At 32.5% G+C, this 20,377-nt stretch overlaps 5 protein-coding genes across 8 annotated transcripts in view; 3 read left to right on the top strand and 2 right to left on the bottom strand.

The window, feature by feature from the left end:
- Positions 1-2,031: 2,031 nt before the first annotated feature.
- On the top strand, positions 2,032-8,918 carry LOC107923951 (protein RIK). 3 transcript variants are annotated; one of them, XM_016854171.2, is made up of 12 exons: positions 2,032-2,316; positions 3,103-3,316; positions 3,854-3,955; positions 4,064-4,098; positions 4,190-4,265; positions 4,467-4,598; positions 4,688-4,765; positions 5,250-5,343; positions 5,476-5,593; positions 5,695-6,229; positions 7,986-8,277; positions 8,433-8,918. In XM_016854171.2, the coding sequence occupies exons 1-12, from the start codon at positions 2,240-2,242 to the stop codon at positions 8,552-8,554; spliced, it is 1,875 nt and encodes a 624-aa protein (XP_016709660.1). In that variant the 5' UTR covers positions 2,032-2,239; the 3' UTR covers positions 8,555-8,918. The 3 variants fall into 3 exon arrangements, with proteins under 3 accessions (XP_016709660.1, XP_040936794.1, XP_016709661.1); XM_041080860.1 differs by lacking the exon at positions 8,433-8,918 and having other exon boundaries at positions 2,041-2,316; positions 7,250-8,211; XM_016854172.2 differs by lacking the exons at positions 2,032-2,316; positions 3,103-3,316 and adding an exon at positions 3,514-3,566.
- A 936-nt stretch (positions 8,919-9,854) lies between these two features.
- On the top strand, positions 9,855-10,696 carry LOC107922955 (uncharacterized). The gene is made up of 3 exons (XM_016853158.2): positions 9,855-10,154; positions 10,239-10,347; positions 10,495-10,696. The coding sequence occupies exons 1-3, from the start codon at positions 9,961-9,963 to the stop codon at positions 10,537-10,539; spliced, it is 348 nt and encodes a 115-aa protein (XP_016708647.1). The 5' UTR covers positions 9,855-9,960; the 3' UTR covers positions 10,540-10,696.
- Positions 10,697-11,158: 462 nt separating this feature from the next.
- Positions 11,159-12,312, top strand: LOC107922954 (uncharacterized). Its single transcript, XM_041080861.1, has 2 exons — positions 11,159-11,775; positions 11,867-12,312. Exons 1-2 carry the CDS (start codon positions 11,159-11,161, stop codon positions 12,087-12,089), a joined length of 840 nt encoding a protein of 279 aa, XP_040936795.1. The 3' UTR covers positions 12,090-12,312.
- Positions 12,313-13,581: 1,269 nt separating this feature from the next.
- On the bottom strand, positions 13,582-16,159 carry LOC107922852 (uncharacterized). Its single transcript, XM_016853050.2, has 3 exons — positions 15,811-16,159; positions 15,249-15,496; positions 13,582-14,145 (listed from the first exon to the last, which is right to left on the bottom strand). The coding sequence occupies exons 1-3, from the start codon at positions 15,877-15,879 to the stop codon at positions 13,863-13,865; spliced, it is 600 nt and encodes a 199-aa protein (XP_016708539.1). The 5' UTR covers positions 15,880-16,159; the 3' UTR covers positions 13,582-13,862.
- Positions 16,160-17,871: 1,712 nt separating this feature from the next.
- Positions 17,872-20,377, bottom strand: part of LOC121203023 (UDP-glycosyltransferase 83A1) — a 22,596-nt gene continuing 20,090 nt past the window's right edge. The window contains exon 2 of one of the 2 annotated variants that reach the window (XM_041080857.1): positions 17,872-18,387. In XM_041080857.1, the coding sequence (XP_040936791.1) occupies positions 18,335-18,387 (53 nt within the window). In that variant the 3' untranslated portion in view covers positions 17,872-18,334. The remainder of the gene's footprint in view (positions 18,388-20,377) is intronic. The other variant, XM_016852868.2, reaches the window with a different exon arrangement.

Below are 20,377 nucleotides of genomic sequence, written 5' to 3'. Positions count from 1 at the left end.
TGAGTTTATTTTAAATTTGAAACATAAAATAAATTTTCAAAGATTAAATTTGATTTTAATATTATAGTAATAAATCGTTTGACACTATTAAGGGATAAAACATTTTTAATAATTTATTTAATTGATTTTAATGTTTTAAAATTTAAATTTCAATATTAAAAAAATATATTGAGAACTCAGTAAAATTAAATACAATTTGAAAAAAATTTAAAGCATTAATTTAGCATTTTCACTTTAATTCCAATCAATACTTTAAAAAGAGGATTTTTTTTTTACTAAAATAAAATTGTGAATATAATGTGGCTTATACAGTTAAGTGACCAACTAAACAATTTACTCTAATTTTTAATCCAACAGTACCTATTAACATATACAATATTTTGCCAATTAAAATTTATTTCAATTGACATTGTTACTTTAGCTAAAAAAACAAACCCACTAATTCAAGCGTGTTTAACCATACATATTCAAATTTAGCATTACACATTTAAATTTGTTGTAAATTTGATTATCTCTTTTTTTAGTTAAATTTATTCATTAACTTTAAAAGAAAAAAATCGAATTTGACTATTAACCCTTTAAAAAAAGTTGAATTGTTGTTTTTTAATATAAATAATAATTAAAATATTAAATTTTAAGCATTGTAGCCCACATGACAATTCACATGTACTTGATGTTATTTTTTTAAATTTTAAATTTTTGTAATTTTTTAAAAATTTTAAATTATTTATTAATGTGACAAATAAAAATGTCATGTCAGTATAAAGTATAAATAGGCTGAAACTTGAGTTGCCATGCCAACATTGTTAAAAATTTAACCTTTATTCTTTTTCTTACCTAAATTTGGTTATCAACTTTTTAAATGTAGTCAAAACATTTTTTATGAATGGAAATATTGACTAAAACATTATTTTTTTTACGATTTTGGCAATGCAACCCGTGTAGTAATCCACATGTATTTTATTTTGACACGATATTATTTGTCTTATATGTCATATTAACGAATAATTTAAAAATATTTAAAAATATAAAACTTTAAATTTTAAAAATTACCTTTAAGTGTATATGGATTGATATGCGGACTTTCATGCTTAAAATTTTAACGTTTAAATTAATATTTTCATTAAAAAACAATAATTCAACTTTTATTAAAAATATTGATGATCAAATTCAATTATTTTCAAAAGATTGAGTGCCAATTTTAATAAAAAAATAAAAACAATTTAACAAAAGATATAAATATTGAATTGTAAATTTAATATGTGAAAATTTAATATCATTACCAAGTTAAACTAATTCCCTTAACTAATAAAAGCTCGGAAATCATCAACCAAGCAAAAGTAAAGATATTATATTCTAAATTTGATAATATTATATTCATAATTCATTGAAAATTTAAATTTAAAATCGAATCTTTATAAAAAGAATCATAATTTGATCTTAACATAAAATTAACACCATTAGCGATTTCAACTAATTCCTTACTCTAACAAACGTTTGAGGGTTGGAAACAACCAAATTAAAGGAAAAATATTTTAAATGTCAGCGAAAATATAACAACTAAAATAAAAATTTGACCAATAAGTTGATATATATATATGAATAAACTACTACATTAGTCATTGAGTATAGGTTTGTTTTAGTTACTTAATTAAAATACTTATAAATTAGTCATCATATTATTTAAAAAAATTTATTTAAGTTATCGAGCTGTTAAAATCGATAATATATAGTTTTTTTAATTATACTGCATGCACCAATTGAAAGCTTTATTTCTTATTCTTTTCTACAATTTAATTTTTTTATGAAATAAATTTAGAGTTTAGATATCATGAATCTATGAATCAAAATTTAAACAAAATTTTTCTTCTATAACTAATATTAATCATCAAATCAACTTAAAACTCGCTGACAAAACTTAAAAAACTTAACAATTTAATCACTTAAAATGTAAACTTTTTGAATAGTTGAGTGAGCAAATAAAAGAATGGATTATTTAGGTATAAATATAGATGGGATATTACACGTGACATTGTCACGCCATTAACATCCGCTCTCACGTGCCCCCTCAGTTTGGATTTTGCGCGAAATCTCCAAACTTCACCTGCATCTGAGAGAAAAGCCGAAAGCCCCAATTTGACGCTTCAATCGAAATCAGATCCCTAAAAACAAACCGATCCGATTTTTTTTAACTAGAATTCCTTCTTTTTGTCTGGAATTCTGAAATTCTTGCAAAGAGATGACGGAGGACGGTGGCGCTAGGGTTTCTTCCGATGATCCGACTGTAAGCAATGATGCTTCACAGACTAGACAAAGGTACCGAATTTCTTTTTGTTTTATCGTAAATTTCAATCCTTAAACCCTAATTTCCCCATCACTTAATTTCTTTGGATGACCGCGCTGTAACCAACAGTGATTCACAGCCTCGACAAAGTTATCGAGTTTCTTTTTTCTTTTCTCCTTAATTTCTATTCTTAAACCCAAATTTCCACATTTTCTTAATTTCTAAATTTAAAGAGTTAATTTGTGGAATTACTCAAAAGAATCTGTTGAATTTGATAGTAATTCAACTGGTTTATTGGAGGTGAAATAAATCATCTCAAAAGCTGAATTTTTTTAAACACATTTGCATAATCAAGCTAGAAATTTAATGATAATTACAGAGGCGAAAAAACAACAACAACAAAAAAAATCCAGTCGGAGCGAGTTATTGTCAGATGATTATCAAGCATAAGAACAATTACCAAGAATTGGTAAATATTACATCAAAACTATTAACACTAGGTTGTTGCTATGACATGAAACGTTTTCTGGCTGTGATTTTCATTTATAGGGAGGGAAAAGTGTTTCCTTTTAATCTGATTTTGAAAATGTGTTTAGTTTCATTTGTAAGATTACATTTTAGAGCAAGAATTTTGATTGTGAAAATATGTATCATTAAATTTATAGTAATTTTTACTATATCCATCCTTGCAATTTGCATAACTCTCACAAGTACTCGTTTTCAAACAAACTATGGAATATGTAGTTGTTTGATATTTATATACCAGATTAATGCCATTTTTGGTAGTTGCAACTTTTATTAGTTGGGGTATTATGCAGGAAGAAGAGAAAGTGGGATCAACCTGCAGAGGCTTTTGTTTCAGCTGGAATTGCTGTCCCATTTAGCAACATGGGAACTCTTGCTGGCATGCCACTTCCTGGTGTAGCTCCAGTACCAGGCACCTTTCTCTCAAATATACTTGCCGCTAGTGGTGCAGCTGTTACACCGGTCTTTCAACAGCATGCTGCTCCAGTGGCATCTCAACAAAATCAAGTACGAAAAGTAGATATGGTTTTGCACAAAGAAATTCATTGTTTTCTATGATTATGGCAATAATGTCTTGTATTATAAAATGTCATTATTTCTTTGCCATGTCAATGCGTCACTGCTGACAACATTAGTATTTAAAATGATATTTCAAACATTGATAAATTTGGGTAGTCAATGTACCTGACTTTGCAACAGCTTTTGGCTTTAGGTGATTTTTTTTACGTGATATTTCAAGCATATGGACCAAATATTTGTAAGGACATGTTTTAATTGTTTCTTCCCTTCCTTCTTAATTGCCACTAGTATATTTTTATTGATATTTCTGCTTGGATTGTTTCATATATGGAGAGTTCATCTGATCAAAATGACTGCTGGCTTTTGTATTCGGTCATAGGGTATCCCAAGAACTGTTATATGCAGGGAATTTTTATTTATTTTCTTTTTGATGATTTATTTTGTACATGTTTTTTATTACTTGCATATTTACAAATTTGTTAATTGTATAATTTATTTGTGCATTTTGTTTGTACAATTTTATAGACTAAAATCCAGGATGAATTAGTGATTGCTAGAGAAATTGTAATAAATGATGCGGAATCTTCTATTCGCTACAAGCTCACGAAGCGCCAGACACAGGAAGAGGTAAATCACTTCTTCTTTGTTTAGCAATATGGAAAAAAGGGTTTGTTGTTAAAATAGCGGAAATAGTTCTTTTGTTAAACTTTGATGAGTAAGCTTATCATCTTTCAGATACAAAGGTGCACTGGTGCTGTGGTGATAACTAGGTAAGTTTCTTTAAGTGGGTATCAGAAGCTTTTGATGATTATTTTTCTTTCTTGTTTTTCCTTCTAATTCCTTGAAATGATTGGTGTGCAGGGGCAAGTATCACCCACCAAATGCTCCAGCTGATGGCGAAAAGCCTCTTTATCTTCATATATCTGCTGCTGCTCATGTAAGTCTAATTTTTCGATCTTTACAGACCGTTTGTGGGTTATAGAGTGAAATTTTTTGAAATTCCGTCTTTATGAAAGTTTTAGGATGTATGCTTTCTTATAGTCTCAGCTTGTGGTTGACATAAAAAAAAATTAAAAAGCTAAATAGTTGGTCTATTTAAAGAAAAGTGATTTAAAAGCTTGTTTAATTATCACTGCAGTTAAAAGAGACAGCAGAGCGAATTTTAGCTGTAGATCGTGCAGCTGCCATGGTGGAAGAACTGTTAAAACATGGGCAGAGCTCACAGGCAGGTTCTTCCCCTTTTGTGGAAGCTGTGATGAATGGTGTGAAGGTATGCTTCAACTGCAACTGAATTTGTTGAGCTGTAAGATTTAGATAATCGATTGAATGATAAATGTCTAATCAAACCTGGTTTCTCAGGCATTTAGCACATGTGTATATTTGGGCTTCGATGCAGATCCATCACTGAATGTTGCTGCTCGTATTCGTGGACCCAATGTGAGATTTTTATGTACTTCAATTTTGCATTTTCATTAATCCTTTTAAGGGATTATATACGGCTCTCATATGTTATCATGATGTTTTGTTATGCCTAGTTAATGGTCCTGTTTTTTTTCTATATCAACTTATAAGTATTTGTGACCTATAGCTGCTCGTCTATTCTACAATTAGATTTTAAAATTAGATGACAATCTTGCATAATTAAACGAAAGCCAGCTATCTGGAGTCAAGGATGTGGACTAATTCTCACCTTCCCTGAACAAACCCTTCATCTATTCTCTTATTAATGTGCATGCATCTGGTATTTGTGTCTTGTAGCGATTTACTTGATTGAGTATTCTGTTTATTCAGTTGTTATTTGAAGTTTTTGTTTAATATGTTAAAGATGAGAGATTCTAATGTTTGAAGCTCTCTCTGACATCTCCATGCAATTGGGAGAGCATGTTTTTTTGTTGCTGGTGGTTCGGTTTTGTACTTGCAGGACCAGTATATAAATCACATTATGAATGAAACAGGAGCAACTGTCATGCTACGTGGATGTGGTTCCGGAAACCTTGAGAGCCATCAGGGTGAAGGTACTTTTATTCAGTGTAAAATGCAACCTCTTTTTCTTTTACTATTTCTTTATAATTTTAGGTAAACCAAAGTATTTATGCTAATGTTATTTTTAAATTATTATAGTCTATCTTTTGTTGTTGTCGTTGCAGAAGCACAACCACCACTGCACTTATTCTTGTCAAGTAACAATCCTAAAAGTCTTGATGATGCCAAGCGTTTGGCAGAAAATCTTCTGGACACTATCAGCGTAGAGTTTGGTGCATCCAGGTAAACAGGTTTTTATTTTGTTGAGGGGTTTGATGGTAATTGTATAATCTCATTGTTGTCATTTTGGATTGGTGTAACCTGTTTCTTTCCATCCATTTTAGGATTTCATCAAGTAAGGTTTATGGTGCAGTTCCACCTCCACAGCAGTTGTTGACTGGAGTTGAATGTTCCGCAACAGGACGCAATCTGAATGCTAGTTCAGCTGCTGGTTTGGCATCAATGCCAGTTGCTACTCCAGCTCCACCTGTTGCAGTCCCTGTGGTTACTACTGGCTATTCTCAAGCGATGGCTGTGGGGATGCCTAATTCTGGGCCAACCCAGGCACATTCAGTTGGTTATCCACAGCCTTTGGTGAGCAGAGGGACAAGCTATATTGGATATGGCGGGATATACCCCCAAGCAACACCATTGCAACAGGTAGCATTAGCTCTTAAACAATCATCTCCAATCTCCTCTACTGTTGTACCTGCAACGTCTGTAGCAAGTGCAGTTGTTCCTACAACATCAGCTACCAGTACAGTAACCAAATCAAGTGTTAGCTCTACTTTACATTCTGAGAAAGAGCGACGGCCTCCACAAAGGCGGAAGTTCCAGGAGTTACCAGTTGGTTCAAAGGGATCGGCAAGACTCAACCAGGTATCTGTGAATTTTCCTGCTAGTTTCTTTCTCAATCGAAGCTGTAAGGTATACAAATTTATATATTTTGAGTGCCATAATGGCCAAAGATGAAGTCCAACTCCATTCTGGCATTTTGGTTTTTAACCGTGTACAAGTTCTGGTTCATGGCAGTTTAGTGTATGCATAATATTATCCTAGGCCAAAGAGCATTACCTCTCTCTAATCTCACTGATTTTTGGGTAGGGGGTACGGCTCTGGAATTTGGGTTTGTCTACTAAGAAAAATGGCTTTTATATAATGTTGACTATCATTCCTCAAAAGGGAATGTTGACTATGAGTAATTTAAGACCATCTTGTGAGGAAGATAGTCTAGCCCATGCTAGAGTGCCTATCTCTACTTGGTAAGTGTTAATGCAATTAGGATGATGATACATAAGTTTGAACTGGCTTTGACTCATTTTCAAAGTTAGAGAAACTTTTATCTTAGAGAAAATGGCATTTTAATTAACTTTATATTTCATTTAAAGTAATATTTATTATTAGCCCATGGGTGAAAGCTTTTTATTTAGAAAAGCAGAAGTATATTTGTGAATGGAGGCATTTCCAAGTAATTGAGTTACAGTGGCCATGTTATGGTCCGTAATTCCATGTGGTAGAAATTGAATCTTGACTACTGCCATAGTTCATATGGCGGGGGATGTAAAGAACAATGATTCCATCTTGCTAATTCTTGAACTTAACTTTTAACTATCTCAATCCCGAATGACCTATGCTTGGTAGTTCCCAAATCAATCAGGTTTGTCTGCATGTGTGGCCATGCATTTGCAATCCTTTATTCTGCTGAATCATGCTGGTACTTGTGCCCCTAATTTTTATGCATCCACCTCTATCTCCAGTTTCACCCTCTTAAATATGGAAAGAAACATTATATAAAAGGGGAAATCTTTGCAAGTTAATGTGATTACCTGTCTTACTTTGCATTTATGGTATTGGATTTATGATTATACTTTCTGCTGACTTTCTCTACTTATCTTCCAGGTATTTTCTCTGACCTTCTAAGAAGCTAATAGGCTGATACCAGACCTCTGTTAGGGCCATTGGTTTGTATGTTTCACAGGGTTTTCAGTTTCAGAGGAGCAATTTGATGAGTTTTTTTCTGCTTCAAAACCATGATCAAGGACCGTTCAAGTTTTTTTACTCTTTGATGGGTTTATATAGCCTTCTATCATGAACTTCGCATTTCTAGTGTCCTGTCTTACATGGCTAGCGTTATAGAATGTGCAGCTGAAGTTTCATTTAAAGGCTCTTTGGTGTCAATACGGTGTGCATATTTTTGTTAAGGATAACTTAGAAGCTGAAATAACTACTGAAAATGCATGAATAGATTTATTAAGTGCATAAGCTGACCTTAAATTTTGTGGCACTGCAACTGTTATTTGTTAAAAGTGACACTATATGACATCTGGCATTTTTTTAAAATTTTTGCATCTTGCCACAAGCTACCGTAGTTTTTGAATAAGAAAATTTCAAGGCTTGTTGGCTAATAGGATCCTAGCATCTGTTCGCTGAAGACATCAAGGGTCACATTAACTAACTAAATAATGGCCTTTCACTAATTCGATGTCGTTTTGTCTTCTGACACAGGACCTTTTTAAAGATTCTGTTGTACCCTTGAGATCTTAACATTCTTCTTTTTCCAGATGTTTCTCATTAACTATTATATTACTTCTATTAAGAAATTAGGCTTGGATTGTTTCTGTGTAATTCTTTTCAGGAATCTGAATCTTTAAATCCAAACAAGCCATTGGGAGATGTAGGTGTGAAAAATGTATCAAATATGCCTGCTCCAAAGAAGCTGATTCATCCTTCATCTAATGGAATGCCACCACCACCACCAAAATCCTTGCCGCCTCCACCTCCAAAAACCATGCAGACTCCGCCACCTCCGCCTTCAAAAACCATGCTGCCTCCACCGCCTCCACCCAAGTTCACATCCTCAACATCACCTAGGAAATTGCATGACAAGATCAAAGTTACCAGTAAAGCTAAACTTGACGCTGTCCCTGGTAGGATTGATTCCTAAACTGACTATTTTAAAGGTTTCTGATTCTGAATTTGCTTCCCTGTGATGACGAATACTTAGATATGAAGTAAAATCTAGTCAATGATATATTGAATTGTGAACTTTATTGTACTTATCTACATTGTTTGGTTTTTTCAGACACCTTGATGCAGTTAATGTCATATGGGGACGAAGATGATGATTCCGAGGAGAGCAGTGATGAATCACTAAATAATAAGAAGAGTGCGGATGCAGTTCGAAAACCATTCTGGGCTTTATGACTCTTCATTCTGATGGCTTCTGTCAAGCGGGTATCAAGGCCATGTTTTGCTTTGATTCTTTTGTGATTGCAACATGACAAGTACTTATTGAGTGCAGACAAGGTGAAGTAACTCCAAATTATCACAGTGAGACTACTTGCATTGCAGCATTTAGAGGTTTAAAATCTGATAGAATTTGGGTTGTATATTGGTTGTAATTTGTCACTAGTCTAGACTATTAGTTTCCGTTAGTGTCTTGGTGAAATTGGAAAATCTTTAGATAGTCATATTCTGTTATGAGGCTGTTAATGGAACATGAAATTTTAACCCTGTAATTTTATTTTTGATGGTAATGGAAATCTCCATTCATTTTGGTGTGTCAAAAGTTTAATGGTAACATTTCTAGTTTGACCATCATCTCCCTTTATTCTCTCAAAAGCAACTCACAAGAGAAAACTATCTATCATAAAGTCCAGTATTTTGTATTTTCCTTTTCCTGTCAGTCTGAGTTTATTGTTTCAAAATTTTAGATATATGTATTAAATTTATTTTATCATATTTATAATATTGTTTTCTTATATATCAAATGGACTATGTTCGAGTAAAAAAATTTCTGGTCAGATTTTGGACCCATTTTTACTGGGAGAAATGTCAAAGTCATGTGGGGAGAAACATAATAATTCTATTTTTCAAAACTTATGCTGCTATTAGTCTAAAAGTCTTGAGTGAAATTCCAAAGGCTAAGTTGAGATACACTTCCTTGACAATTTGACCAAAAATGGATTCCTAAAGTTGTTATCAGATTTGGGATGAAAAATGTGCAGTGAAAATTTGTGTTTAAAGTATCGACATTGTCGTGAAAAAGTAGAGTGAGAAATTGAAATGTTAATTTGTGTTTAAAGTATCGACATTGTCGTGAAAAAGTAGAGTGAGAAATTGAAATGTTAATGCACTTTTTGTCTCAGCCACAACACAAACTGACTGAGATTCGGACTTCACCCCTAATTCGTTAAACATATTAAGATTTTATTAGTAATAATTAATAGCAACACAAATGAGTTTTGGTTTAGTGATATGGTTTTTTAATATATAAATTAAAAGAGAATGGGAACATTTTCTTCTTTTCCTTTACTAAATTATTTATAAATAAATCTAGAATTTAAGATAATATACGGGCAAATGAGGCTAAAATAGCCGAAATGGTAAATTCCAAACTTTATTTTAAATCTCAACGGCTAGTTGGGGCCCTCAAAATTAGAACGTTACAATCCCTCCAAACATTCCATTTCATTTATAAATATAAATAAATTCACACCACAATTCAATTCAATATATCCATTTCTTCAACCCCACTTAAAATTTAAGGCTTTTTTTCTTTTGGCTTTTTAATTGATCTCAATAGTTCAGAGCAATATCTACCCGTATCAATGGCGGAGCAAGCGGTGCAAAAGCCACTTAACAGTTCATCTGAGTCTGAAAATGGTGGAATATTGGAGAAAACCCGACCACTCCAGGACCAGAAAATTGATGAGAATATTCAAGAAGATTCAGGCAAAGATTTGAAAAAGGCATGCACCCCTGATAGGCTTAAAGTCCCCAAGGCATTCAAGTTCCCTGAAAGGTAAGTAACTCCAACATATCTTTTATTTTGGTTTAAAATTATGATCTGTTTCATGAATTTCTCTTTTTTCGTGGTTGGTTTCAGGTATAGAAGTCCAACCGATTCTATGATGTCGCCTGTTACAAAAGGTCTTCTTGCAAGAAACAGGAAAGCTGGAGGTTCACTCTTACCACCTAGTATAAATCAAACTAAGGTAATTTTCGAACTCAATCTTGTAATCTGTTATTGAGATGAGAAATTTATAATCCTAATTCAATCTATGAAGTTTATATTGATTTATCATTTGCATATTTTTATTCTAATTTTTCAAACTATTTACTGTGTTCTTCGATGTATGCAGATCCATGAATTGCGTGTTCAAGATGTTGGTCTTTCTCACAACTGAACAAGCTAAAACCAGATGGATTTGTCTGAAATGAAATGGTGTTAATGTCAATATAAATTACAAGCAAAAAGAATGCTTTTTATGGGATGTAATCTCTTTCTTCTTTTTGGATGCGAAATATTGTTCTAATAATAACATATTTTTGGTAGCTGATTAATCATAATGTTCAAGTGCTTCATGGGAGAGTGAGTAAAGTGATGTTTTTTACAAAAGAAAAAATGAGCTCTTATATTCTGTTCTCAAAAGAAAAAAAGAAGAAGAAGAAACTGTTTTTCAACCATTTTATCTGGAAAAGTTAACCAAACAAAACTTTAAAAAATATGGTTTGATGATTTGTTGAAGAAAATGGCTCTAACAACTCTCCAGAATAACTTGGTTAAAACCAATGACCCCGATATCTTCTCTCTGCCTTCCATTGTTAGCTTTATATTAACTCCCCCCCGCCCCCAGACTCTTTAGACATATCATTTTTGTTTATGCCCCCTCCCCCATTGATGATCTCATCTTACTTTTCCCTATATTCTTTCCTCTCATCATGAAGTTTCCATCTTCCACTTCTCTAAGCAAAAATAGGTGATCAGATTGAATATACCAACTAAGTTATCATAGAGTTGAAGCTATGGGTAATGGAAGCCGCATGAAATCAACAGATATTCAAGTTTCAAGGCATGAAAGTTCAGCCTCCTCTTCTTCATCATCTTCTTATTCTCAGAACCTTGAAAAATCCCAACTCAACCAATCATCAACAGCTACTGAGCAGACCCCAGGTAATGGAATGGATGCACAACAAACTCCAGCAGTGTACGTACCAGATCGGATACCCTCGTCCATTTTCAGTAGCAAACCTGCAACACCAACGGACTGGAGCAATGCTTCAAACGAATCGTTATTCAGCATTCATGTTGGGAATAACAGCTTCTCGACGGATCAATTCCTTACGCTGTATAAATCTGGTGAATTAACAAAGTTGGATGAGCAGATTATTGCCCAAGGTGGCGTCTTGCCTTCACTGAAAGAACTAGATGACATGGCGGAAAGGGAAGATGAAAATATAGGCAAGAAAGAAATGCCAACGACAGGGATCAGAACCAAACAAGTTGCACAGGATAATGGCTACAAATATGGCAGTGGAAACCAAACCCATGAACCGAAATTCCCAGCAGAGGCCCATAATTCACCTACAAGTAGCGTGTCTGGTCGGTCTGATGAGAGCACTCTTTCCTTTGCATTCCCTGTGTAAGAAACTATACTTGCAACACTTGATTATGATTCATCTATTTTATGGAAAGCATGGAACTGAACTTGTTAAGCTGTTAATTAATTACAGGTTGAATGGGACGGATGGTGGAAGACTGAGTTCAGTAAATAGCTACCAAAACAACCGAGGATTCAAGATACAGTCAGAAAAGCAACAGCAGCAGCAAGTTCAAGAGCAAGAGCAAGAGCCGAAGCAATATGCTGAAGAAGTGAAACCAAAAGCTCAGGGTACTCCCCAAAATGCTTCCGGTCGAAGCTGGTTTGCCTGGTTCCATTGCTGCCGATATCCTTGATTTTACATTAAAACAATCTGACCTGCCCTATCTGCTCATCTAATCATTTCCCAGGGAAGGGAAACATCCATTGCCTGCCCTCTAGTTAACTAGAATGTTATATTAGATGGTTTCTAGTATTGTATTAAAAGAGAAAAGTATGTATTGGGAGAAAGATAGTTTGAATTATCAATGTACAGATATTTATCTTACATAAATATATTTTATGTGTTGGTAATGCAAAGTTAAACATTGGTTGAGAAAAGACACTGAAGAGGATTTAAATATATAGGATTGTTATTATTTTTAATTGTTGAACACACTCGTTATTGCTTATTGTGTTTGTATTTATGTTAACACGTATCTACAATACGTATCATGTGTGTTTATTTTTAAATTTTATAGAGAATTTGACCGATCAACAAAAATTTGATCACTTTCCTTCAGTTGCACTTCTTACAGAATTTTATCATTTTTGCCCCTATATTTTTACCGTTTTGTCCCTACATTTCTACCGTTTCACTTCTTACAGAATTTTATCCTTTTTGCCCTTTGGAAAAAACAATGTAAATAACAAATCCTCATTCTCATTTTATACAACAAAAAGAGAAATCATTCTTTGCTTGCTTTCCTTTAGTCATTTTTCGATCAAGTGTCCAATTTTTTTAAGAATAACAATTTCAATAGTTGTTCCACTTTCTTTATTCAGATGTATGAATATAAAGGTACCATGTTAATCTTGGAGGACGACGATCAAAATGAATTTATTTTTAAGATGATGGTTCTTTCACGGCATAATGATTATTTTATTATTTATTTACGTTCAATTTATTTTTTCAGTCAATACTAACGAGTTTATTTTGCAATGTACAATTTGGATCTACCTAAATTCCAATTTTCCATTTTGTTTTTGATGATTTACATTTTCTTTGTTTATACTGTATAATTTCAATTTTATTTTCTGCAAAATATGCTCCCAAAAAGAACCCCTACATCTTCCTGTAACATGCTTCTAAATAAAATGGTTAAAAAAATTTTATTTTATTTTGCGACAATAACTACATATTATAGTTGTTATTTGTGGTTTTGATTTTCTTTCTCACCGATTTTCACTCTTATTGACCCAAATAATAGTATAAGGTTTAAATCTATCAGTCTTTTAAAAAACATTTTTTTAACTTAATGTCACAGAATAGATATGGGAGCGAACTCTTGGTATTGCTCGACTTAAATTGGACGATATGTTTGTAGCAAGTATGAATCTCAAAATGCCGAGTCATAAAAGGCAGCAATATGGGGGTCTTTTTTGCTCGTCAATCGCCTACAAACTCATCATCTTATATATATATATATATATTTAATAATTTAAAAAAAAAAAAACTTTGATCCACCATTAAAAAGCCAAAGAAATCATTTCAGCCGATGCTTATAAATTACTACCTTAATAACTACGAATCTTGAAAATTAAAAATTATAAATTCACCGAAATATGGGAGTTTTACTTTTGTAAAACTTTTTAGAAAGAAAAAGAATCACTCGATTTAAGAAAGGCCTTATGCAGTTAATAATTGTTTTTAACAAAACTAATGAATAGAACATCTCAAAAATAAAGCTAAAATGAAGCAGCCACAGATACTCAGAAGGACTAGATGCAGGGAGTTATGCTTTTATCAAATAATATTTAGCCTCTAGTCACGCTTCCACCAATGCTCAAAAGTTAAGGCCACAAGATTTGTTTCCAAACATAAACAATTATATGTATTGTAATTGGTTTATTTGCCACTACAGTCACTACTAGTGCTTTCCTGTGTTACCTTGACGATAATGATCCTCAGGGTTATGTGGTCTCTCATAAGGATTCACTTTCTCACGCCCTGAGGTATTTGATCGAGGGTACCCATGTGACAAAACCTTGTAGTCGATTGCAGCAGCTAGATGTCTTGCACCTCCTCTTAGATATTTGTTAGCCAGAAAAGAATTCATGGCAGTGCTCCCAGGGACTAGAGGGTTACCAATATCTTCACATCTGACACCTTTTGGTCCAGTGGTGAGCACCAGAAACAGCACAAGGAAAACCCTACAACATTCACCAAATGATTAGCCAACATAACACCTCCAGACAAAGTAATGCAAGACTCAGGCTTGTATATTTATTTAGACATTGTTTCATCACCATTGTGTTTACTTTTTGCTTTTGAAGCATTTGAACTGCAATCTTAGTGGTTACTGGATGTGTCATCTTTTCGATGTTTTACAAGAGATGTAAAGCAATGTACAGTTGAAATAAAATAACTTAAGTGTTTTACTGAAGACATCTTGAAGGCTGCAGAACCCAAAACAATGAGATGAGATGAGATGAATGAATTTCTTCTCGGAGAATCCCAGGATGAGGAGATTTAGTCAAACAAATGCAACCTACCAAAGCCCCCCAGTCTTGATGTTTGTATCTTTGCGGATGAGTTGTTTTGTGTCTACATGTACACAAGCGGTGGATTGCTGCATCTTCACCATCTTTGCAAGAGATCAAAGTGGTGAATTGCAAGGAGACCGAAGGTTACTCAAAATTTTCTCTCACTCATGACAGTATTATATTAGGAAAAGCCAAAATTAACAGAGAAAAGGTAAAGTCCATGCTACTGATATTGGTATACGAAGAAAACTCTGAACAGAAAATAAAATTTAAGAAGTTGGCACTGTTTTTTATCAGCAGCATGAGAGAATATGATCAAAATGAGTTGAAGAGCCTTTTTTGGGATCCAAGACACCAATAAACACAAAGATCTTTTGGACTTCCATATATGGTTGGCAGGAGAAGAAAAAAGGAAGGAGAAAGAGCTGGATGAAACAAAACATTTCTTTTACAAGGTTAAAAGAAAAAAGTTCTTCAAAATCAGTTTTACAAGCAACACCCATTTCTGCCATTAATTGTTTCATGTTTTGTCAAGTATTGAGATCAATAGCTTGATATTAGCAAAGTGATTTATCGGGTTGAATTGGAAGAGACTATGTGCAGCTAGGACACAGTATGCTCCTCACCTAGCTAGTTAACTACTTAACTTTAAACTCAAACATACAAATCATACTAGAATCTTATAAGGGTGGAGCAGACAGGCAATCTCTGATACTATATATGTATATATCAAACAATAAAAAAGGAAATAAGAGAGAGAAAGGAAGTACCATCCTCTGCTTTTCTCTTGCTTTGTTGATTTTGTGTCCGACACCTGAGCTTCTTGAGCAAATTTTAAGGTTTTGCTCTTATAGAAGTTCGAAATGAAGCTTGAAAAGGATCCCATTACCATCTCCTTCATCTTTCTTCCCATGCTAACTACCTTTCCTATGGGAGCCTCCTTGAGTATGTTTAACGGGAACATGATTACTTCTTCCACACACTTCATCAATGGCAACAAGGAAAGCAGTGTAATATCCTGACAAGAAAACAACATTAGAATCAAAATTACTAATACCATATATATATACGTAAGTTAACCCAAATGAAAAGTAATTTAATTTGGTTAAAATTTATTAGGTAAATTTTCTAGTATCCCATAGCCAGCTTGAACTCTAACATCTGTAGATTTCAAGTACACTTCCACATCTAATTTTGTTCGTGATTTATTATTGATGATTTCACATATCCTAGTTTATGGTTTATTAAATTTTATTTCAGATTTATTTTACACAAACCGACGAACGACAAAATCAACCATAATCAACACCCAAACGAGAATTGATTACATACCTGTTTCGCCAAGAGCCTACTTTCCTCCCATGAATTCTTGAAAACTGCTTGCTCTGAAATCACTTCCATGGATTTAGGTACGGCGTCGTCGTTTCCGCAAATAAAAATTACATTATACCCTCGCAAAAGAAAACAATGCTACTGTGAGAAAAACGTTGCTTTTTTTTTCTGTTTGAAGGGGGGGGGGAGGAGGGAGGTGTTAGATTGCTGACAGACTTGAAACCATCGATCTAACGTTGTGTTTGAATAAAAAAACTATGGAGGAGGATAGATTAAATTAATGGGTTGTCCAAGAGGCTTCCTTTTCTACTTCCTTGAAATCTCTTTAATGAACTTTCTCATTGAAATTGTCATATGTTGGAATCTGACCCGCCTTATGTAATATCCATTTCATTGTTTGGGTTTTGTTGTGATGAGTTGGTGAAAGCCCAATACAGCCCACAAAGGATTTGGTGAAAGTTTTTTGTTGTGATGAACATTCAACCTTCTCATTTAAATTTGTTTTTAAAATTTAGTCAATTGTGTAAAAACACATACATCAAAAATAGTAAATACTTTTAACTTCATTTATATACTTTCTTCCTCCCATTTTTCTTTCATCTCCTTCTAGGATTTCAAGAAAATTCACTGGCCAACCATCATATGTCATTTTTAAAGTTATAGATAGGTTTTGAGAAAATTTTAATTAGATATATGTTAGAGTTTTGAATTTTTAATTTAAATTAATTAAAATAAACATTACAAAGGAACCCTTGAGCTTTTGAGGTTGAACTGGTTGTTCAATAATAGTAGAAATATCCTTTAAAATTTTAAATTTAAATTTATTGTGTAATTGTATAATGAAACACTGATTGTGATTTAAATGTATACTTAAAATTTTAATTTTGTATTAATCATAAATTTTTAAAGAAATAAATACATCAATTTATTTTTATATTGAATAAATATAATTATTTATATATGCAATATATAAATATAAAATAATATTATATCCATAATCATGTTACTAATTTACAAAAATTAAATCAAATCAAAAGTTGATATATAATGTTACAATATATAAACACTGCAGGTATTAAAATAATTGCGAATTCAATAATTAAATTTTGGTGACAAAATGTTGATTATATTAGAAAATGAATGGTAATTACATTTTCCGTAAGTGTGAAGGGAAGCTCCCAACTCTTACAGTATATAAATTTCTCTAATTCAACCAGCCTTTCATCAAAAGTTAAAATCCAAAAGTAAAAAATCACTTTCTTAAGGACGTAAATGGTCAGAATGTAGAGAAAATCTATTTTGCATTTTCCCTTCTATTTTGTATACTTCACCTTCTGGTAAAAGAATTTCATTCTTGATTTAAAGATGTTTCCCATTCCATTATAGGCTAGTTTAACAATGCTTTTGAAAAGTGTAGTGGAAAATACTTTTGAAAAGTTCAGTTAAAATTTGAGTGTTTAGTATTACCATCAAAAAAAATTTTAATGAAATAAAATGTTCATTTTAATGATGTTATTATCAAGTAACAAATATACATTTAAATAATATTTAAATTAGTTAATATTATTATATTTTAGTAAGAATATAAAAAAATTATTATAACCTGTTGTTAATGTTTTAATATATGAAATATAAATTTTAAATATTTTTATTTATAAATTTTAATTAAAATATATAAACTATATTTTAAATATTTAAATATAACCATTAAATATTTATAATTAGTATTTTAAAAAATATTTTTATTTTTAATTAATGATTTAACACATTTATAATTAAGCAACAAAAAAAGGGGAGAAAGTACTATGATATTGAAGGGATAAAAAAATAATTAAGCATCAAAAGTGCTTTTAGAGATGAAACCTAAAAGTTTTAACTTCTCCTTTCAGAAGTGCTTCTGAGCCAATAATTTCAACAAAAAGCAGCTTTTTTAACACAACTTTTTTTCCAAAAGAGCTTTTGGAGTCAAAAGTGCTTTTTTTAAGTACTACTAAACATGCCATATGTTTGCTATCTATTGGGGATCGACTCGTATAAACAACAAGATAGTAAAAATGGAAAAGATCGAACACAAATATTTCACGTGAAAAACCCTCAAAAAGGGAAAAACCATCGGTAAAGGTAACTTCCACTTTTCACTAAATAAGTAAACAAATAAGAGTATAATATGGAGAAAATAAACCTAAAAGTACTAAGCGTATAATCCCACATCCCAAAAATAAAGTCATAACTCAAAAACAAAATTCTTTTCATAGTTACCACAAAATTCTCATAAAAACTCATATGCAACTACATCTTGTCACCCTCATTGATTGGCATGTCTAAATCAAGGTTACTAAAGCCCTTTAAATAGGCTAATATTAGAGTTTTAATCATATTAAAATATTCCTGAAGAAGTCAAAACTCAACTAGAAGAAGTTCTGTTAAGTTGTCCAAAGCGTTGTATAATATTAGGAATCATCATGAGGTCATGACATGCCAGCTTTCCTCATTACGACATTGTCGTCACGTCCCGACGTCAAGCTTATTTTGGCCCCTTTTCAATTGCTCGTCGATTATCATCTAAGTTACCTGTAACTTGTTCGATAAATGCAAGGTACACTCCACATTATCTTTCTTTATGAGTTTCTTTTTTTAATTTCACCGGAATATACATTGAAAATTACATTTACAAGAAGTTTACTTCCAACTATAACGGGCTCATTTTTCTTTTCTCGAGTTTCTGCCACTGAATTGTTAGTTCAATGTCTAATTTTTTATATCATTAATTTATACTTCTATTATTAAGATGATATATCATATATATATATATGGAAAATAGTCTTTCTTGAGAGTTGTTTTTCGGAGATTTTTCACATTCTTTAAAAAAATTTTCTTATTTTATGTGGTTATTTTAGGTCTTTAAATTGGTAAATAAAGTTAATTTCTTACCATCACACTACATTACCTATCTGTTAAATTTTTATTTCATTATTCTCTATATTTTTTTATTTATTATACTTGTTATATGTAGAGGTGAGCATTGTGGCCCAACTAGAAGGCTTGTCCGAAATATGGGATGGTTTGGACAAAAATATAGGTCCAAAAAATGAGCTTGGACAAAAAAATAAAGCTCGGGTAAGACATTTTTTGGCCCTGGGCCCGACCCGAATTCACTGAAGAACATAAATTTTTAATTTTTTTAAATTATTTTTTTCTTATTTTCTCTTTATTTTGCTACCATTTTATTATTATGTTGCTACTATTTTATTGTTATTGTTTGGATATTGTATAAAACTTATTTCATTATTAATTTTGTTTTTATTTTAGAAACATTTGCTTGTTAAGTTATATCTATCTTAGTGTTATTTAAGTATACATATTTTTGCCAAGAGTTCTCCCCATAGTGTCCTAGAGAGAGTGGTAACTGCCGCAGCTTAGGACAGAGGAGGGTGGTGTAGACAAGAGGGAAAGCAATGAGGAGATATCCTTACTTGCAGAAGAACTCATCCAATTATCAGTAAAGAGTTCAAGGGTAACGCCAAACGATAAACCGACTCTGATCTGCTTCGACTGAACAAAAAAATCTTTTAATCCAGAAAGTTTTGGGACACAGAAGCAAAGCATATGGAAAACAAAGAAAAAGTTTGAGATTCAATTAATAGGGCAAAATCTGTTCTCAATTGTTTTTTATCATGAAAAAGATTTGGAGTCCGTCTTGGAAGGAAAACCTTGGTTATTTCGTAAGAATATTATTTTATTTGATCGACTGACCAAATCGATTGCTAGAGATCAGGTTTGTCTTATTCATTCACCGTTTCGGATTAAAATTGGTGCGTGTCTACCAGATTGTGATAGGAAGGATTTAATACATGCTATAGGCAATACTTTTTAGGGTATTCTGAGGTCTAAAATTAATGGAGATATTTGTAGACTTAGAGTTAACCTGGATGTGCAGAAACCTCTCAAGAGAAGGGTTTTTGTTTTAAGTGATAATGGGGTAAAATCGCGGGTTTCCTTTAAGTGTGAGAAATTACCAATTTATTGCTTTGGGTGTGGTAGAATGGGGCATAGTCTCAATAAATGCTTGATGTTAAGTCTTGCAGAGAAAAGTAAAGTCAGTAACGATCCACCATATTCTGTAGCATTGAAAGCTGAATCAAATTTGGCAGGGAAGAAGAGTATAAAATTAAATGGTTTTGCAGAGAAGGTGAATACTCAAGCTTCTTACATAGGTTTACTGGGAGAAAGAACGACTGATACTGATATGGATGCAGATTTTCTAGTTACGCAAGGAAAGGCAATAGGCGGAAGGAAATTGGCAAGCTGGTTGAAAGGTTTTCAGGAATAAGAACTGGGTTGCAATAACCTGGAGATTGATGTGGTGAATGATAGCAATATGAAGATGGGCAAATCCCCAACAATACCCAAGAAGTCTAGTTGGAAAAGATTAATTCCAGCAAATCAGTCTGAAATTCAGAGGTGTGACTGATTGGGAGGGAAGAGGAAATTTCTAGAATTGGCTGATGGCAAAAACGACGCAGATGCGTCAGATGGAATGGACAAGCGGTTGAAGTGAATAGTTAGT

The sequence above is a fragment of the Gossypium hirsutum genome, chromosome A11 (assembly GCF_007990345.1).
Source record: "Gossypium hirsutum isolate 1008001.06 chromosome A11, Gossypium_hirsutum_v2.1, whole genome shotgun sequence".
NCBI lineage: Eukaryota > Viridiplantae > Streptophyta > Magnoliopsida > Malvales > Malvaceae > Gossypium > Gossypium hirsutum.
The sequence above is the reverse complement of the archived record's forward strand: the minus strand, read 5'-3'. Positions and strand labels throughout refer to the sequence as shown.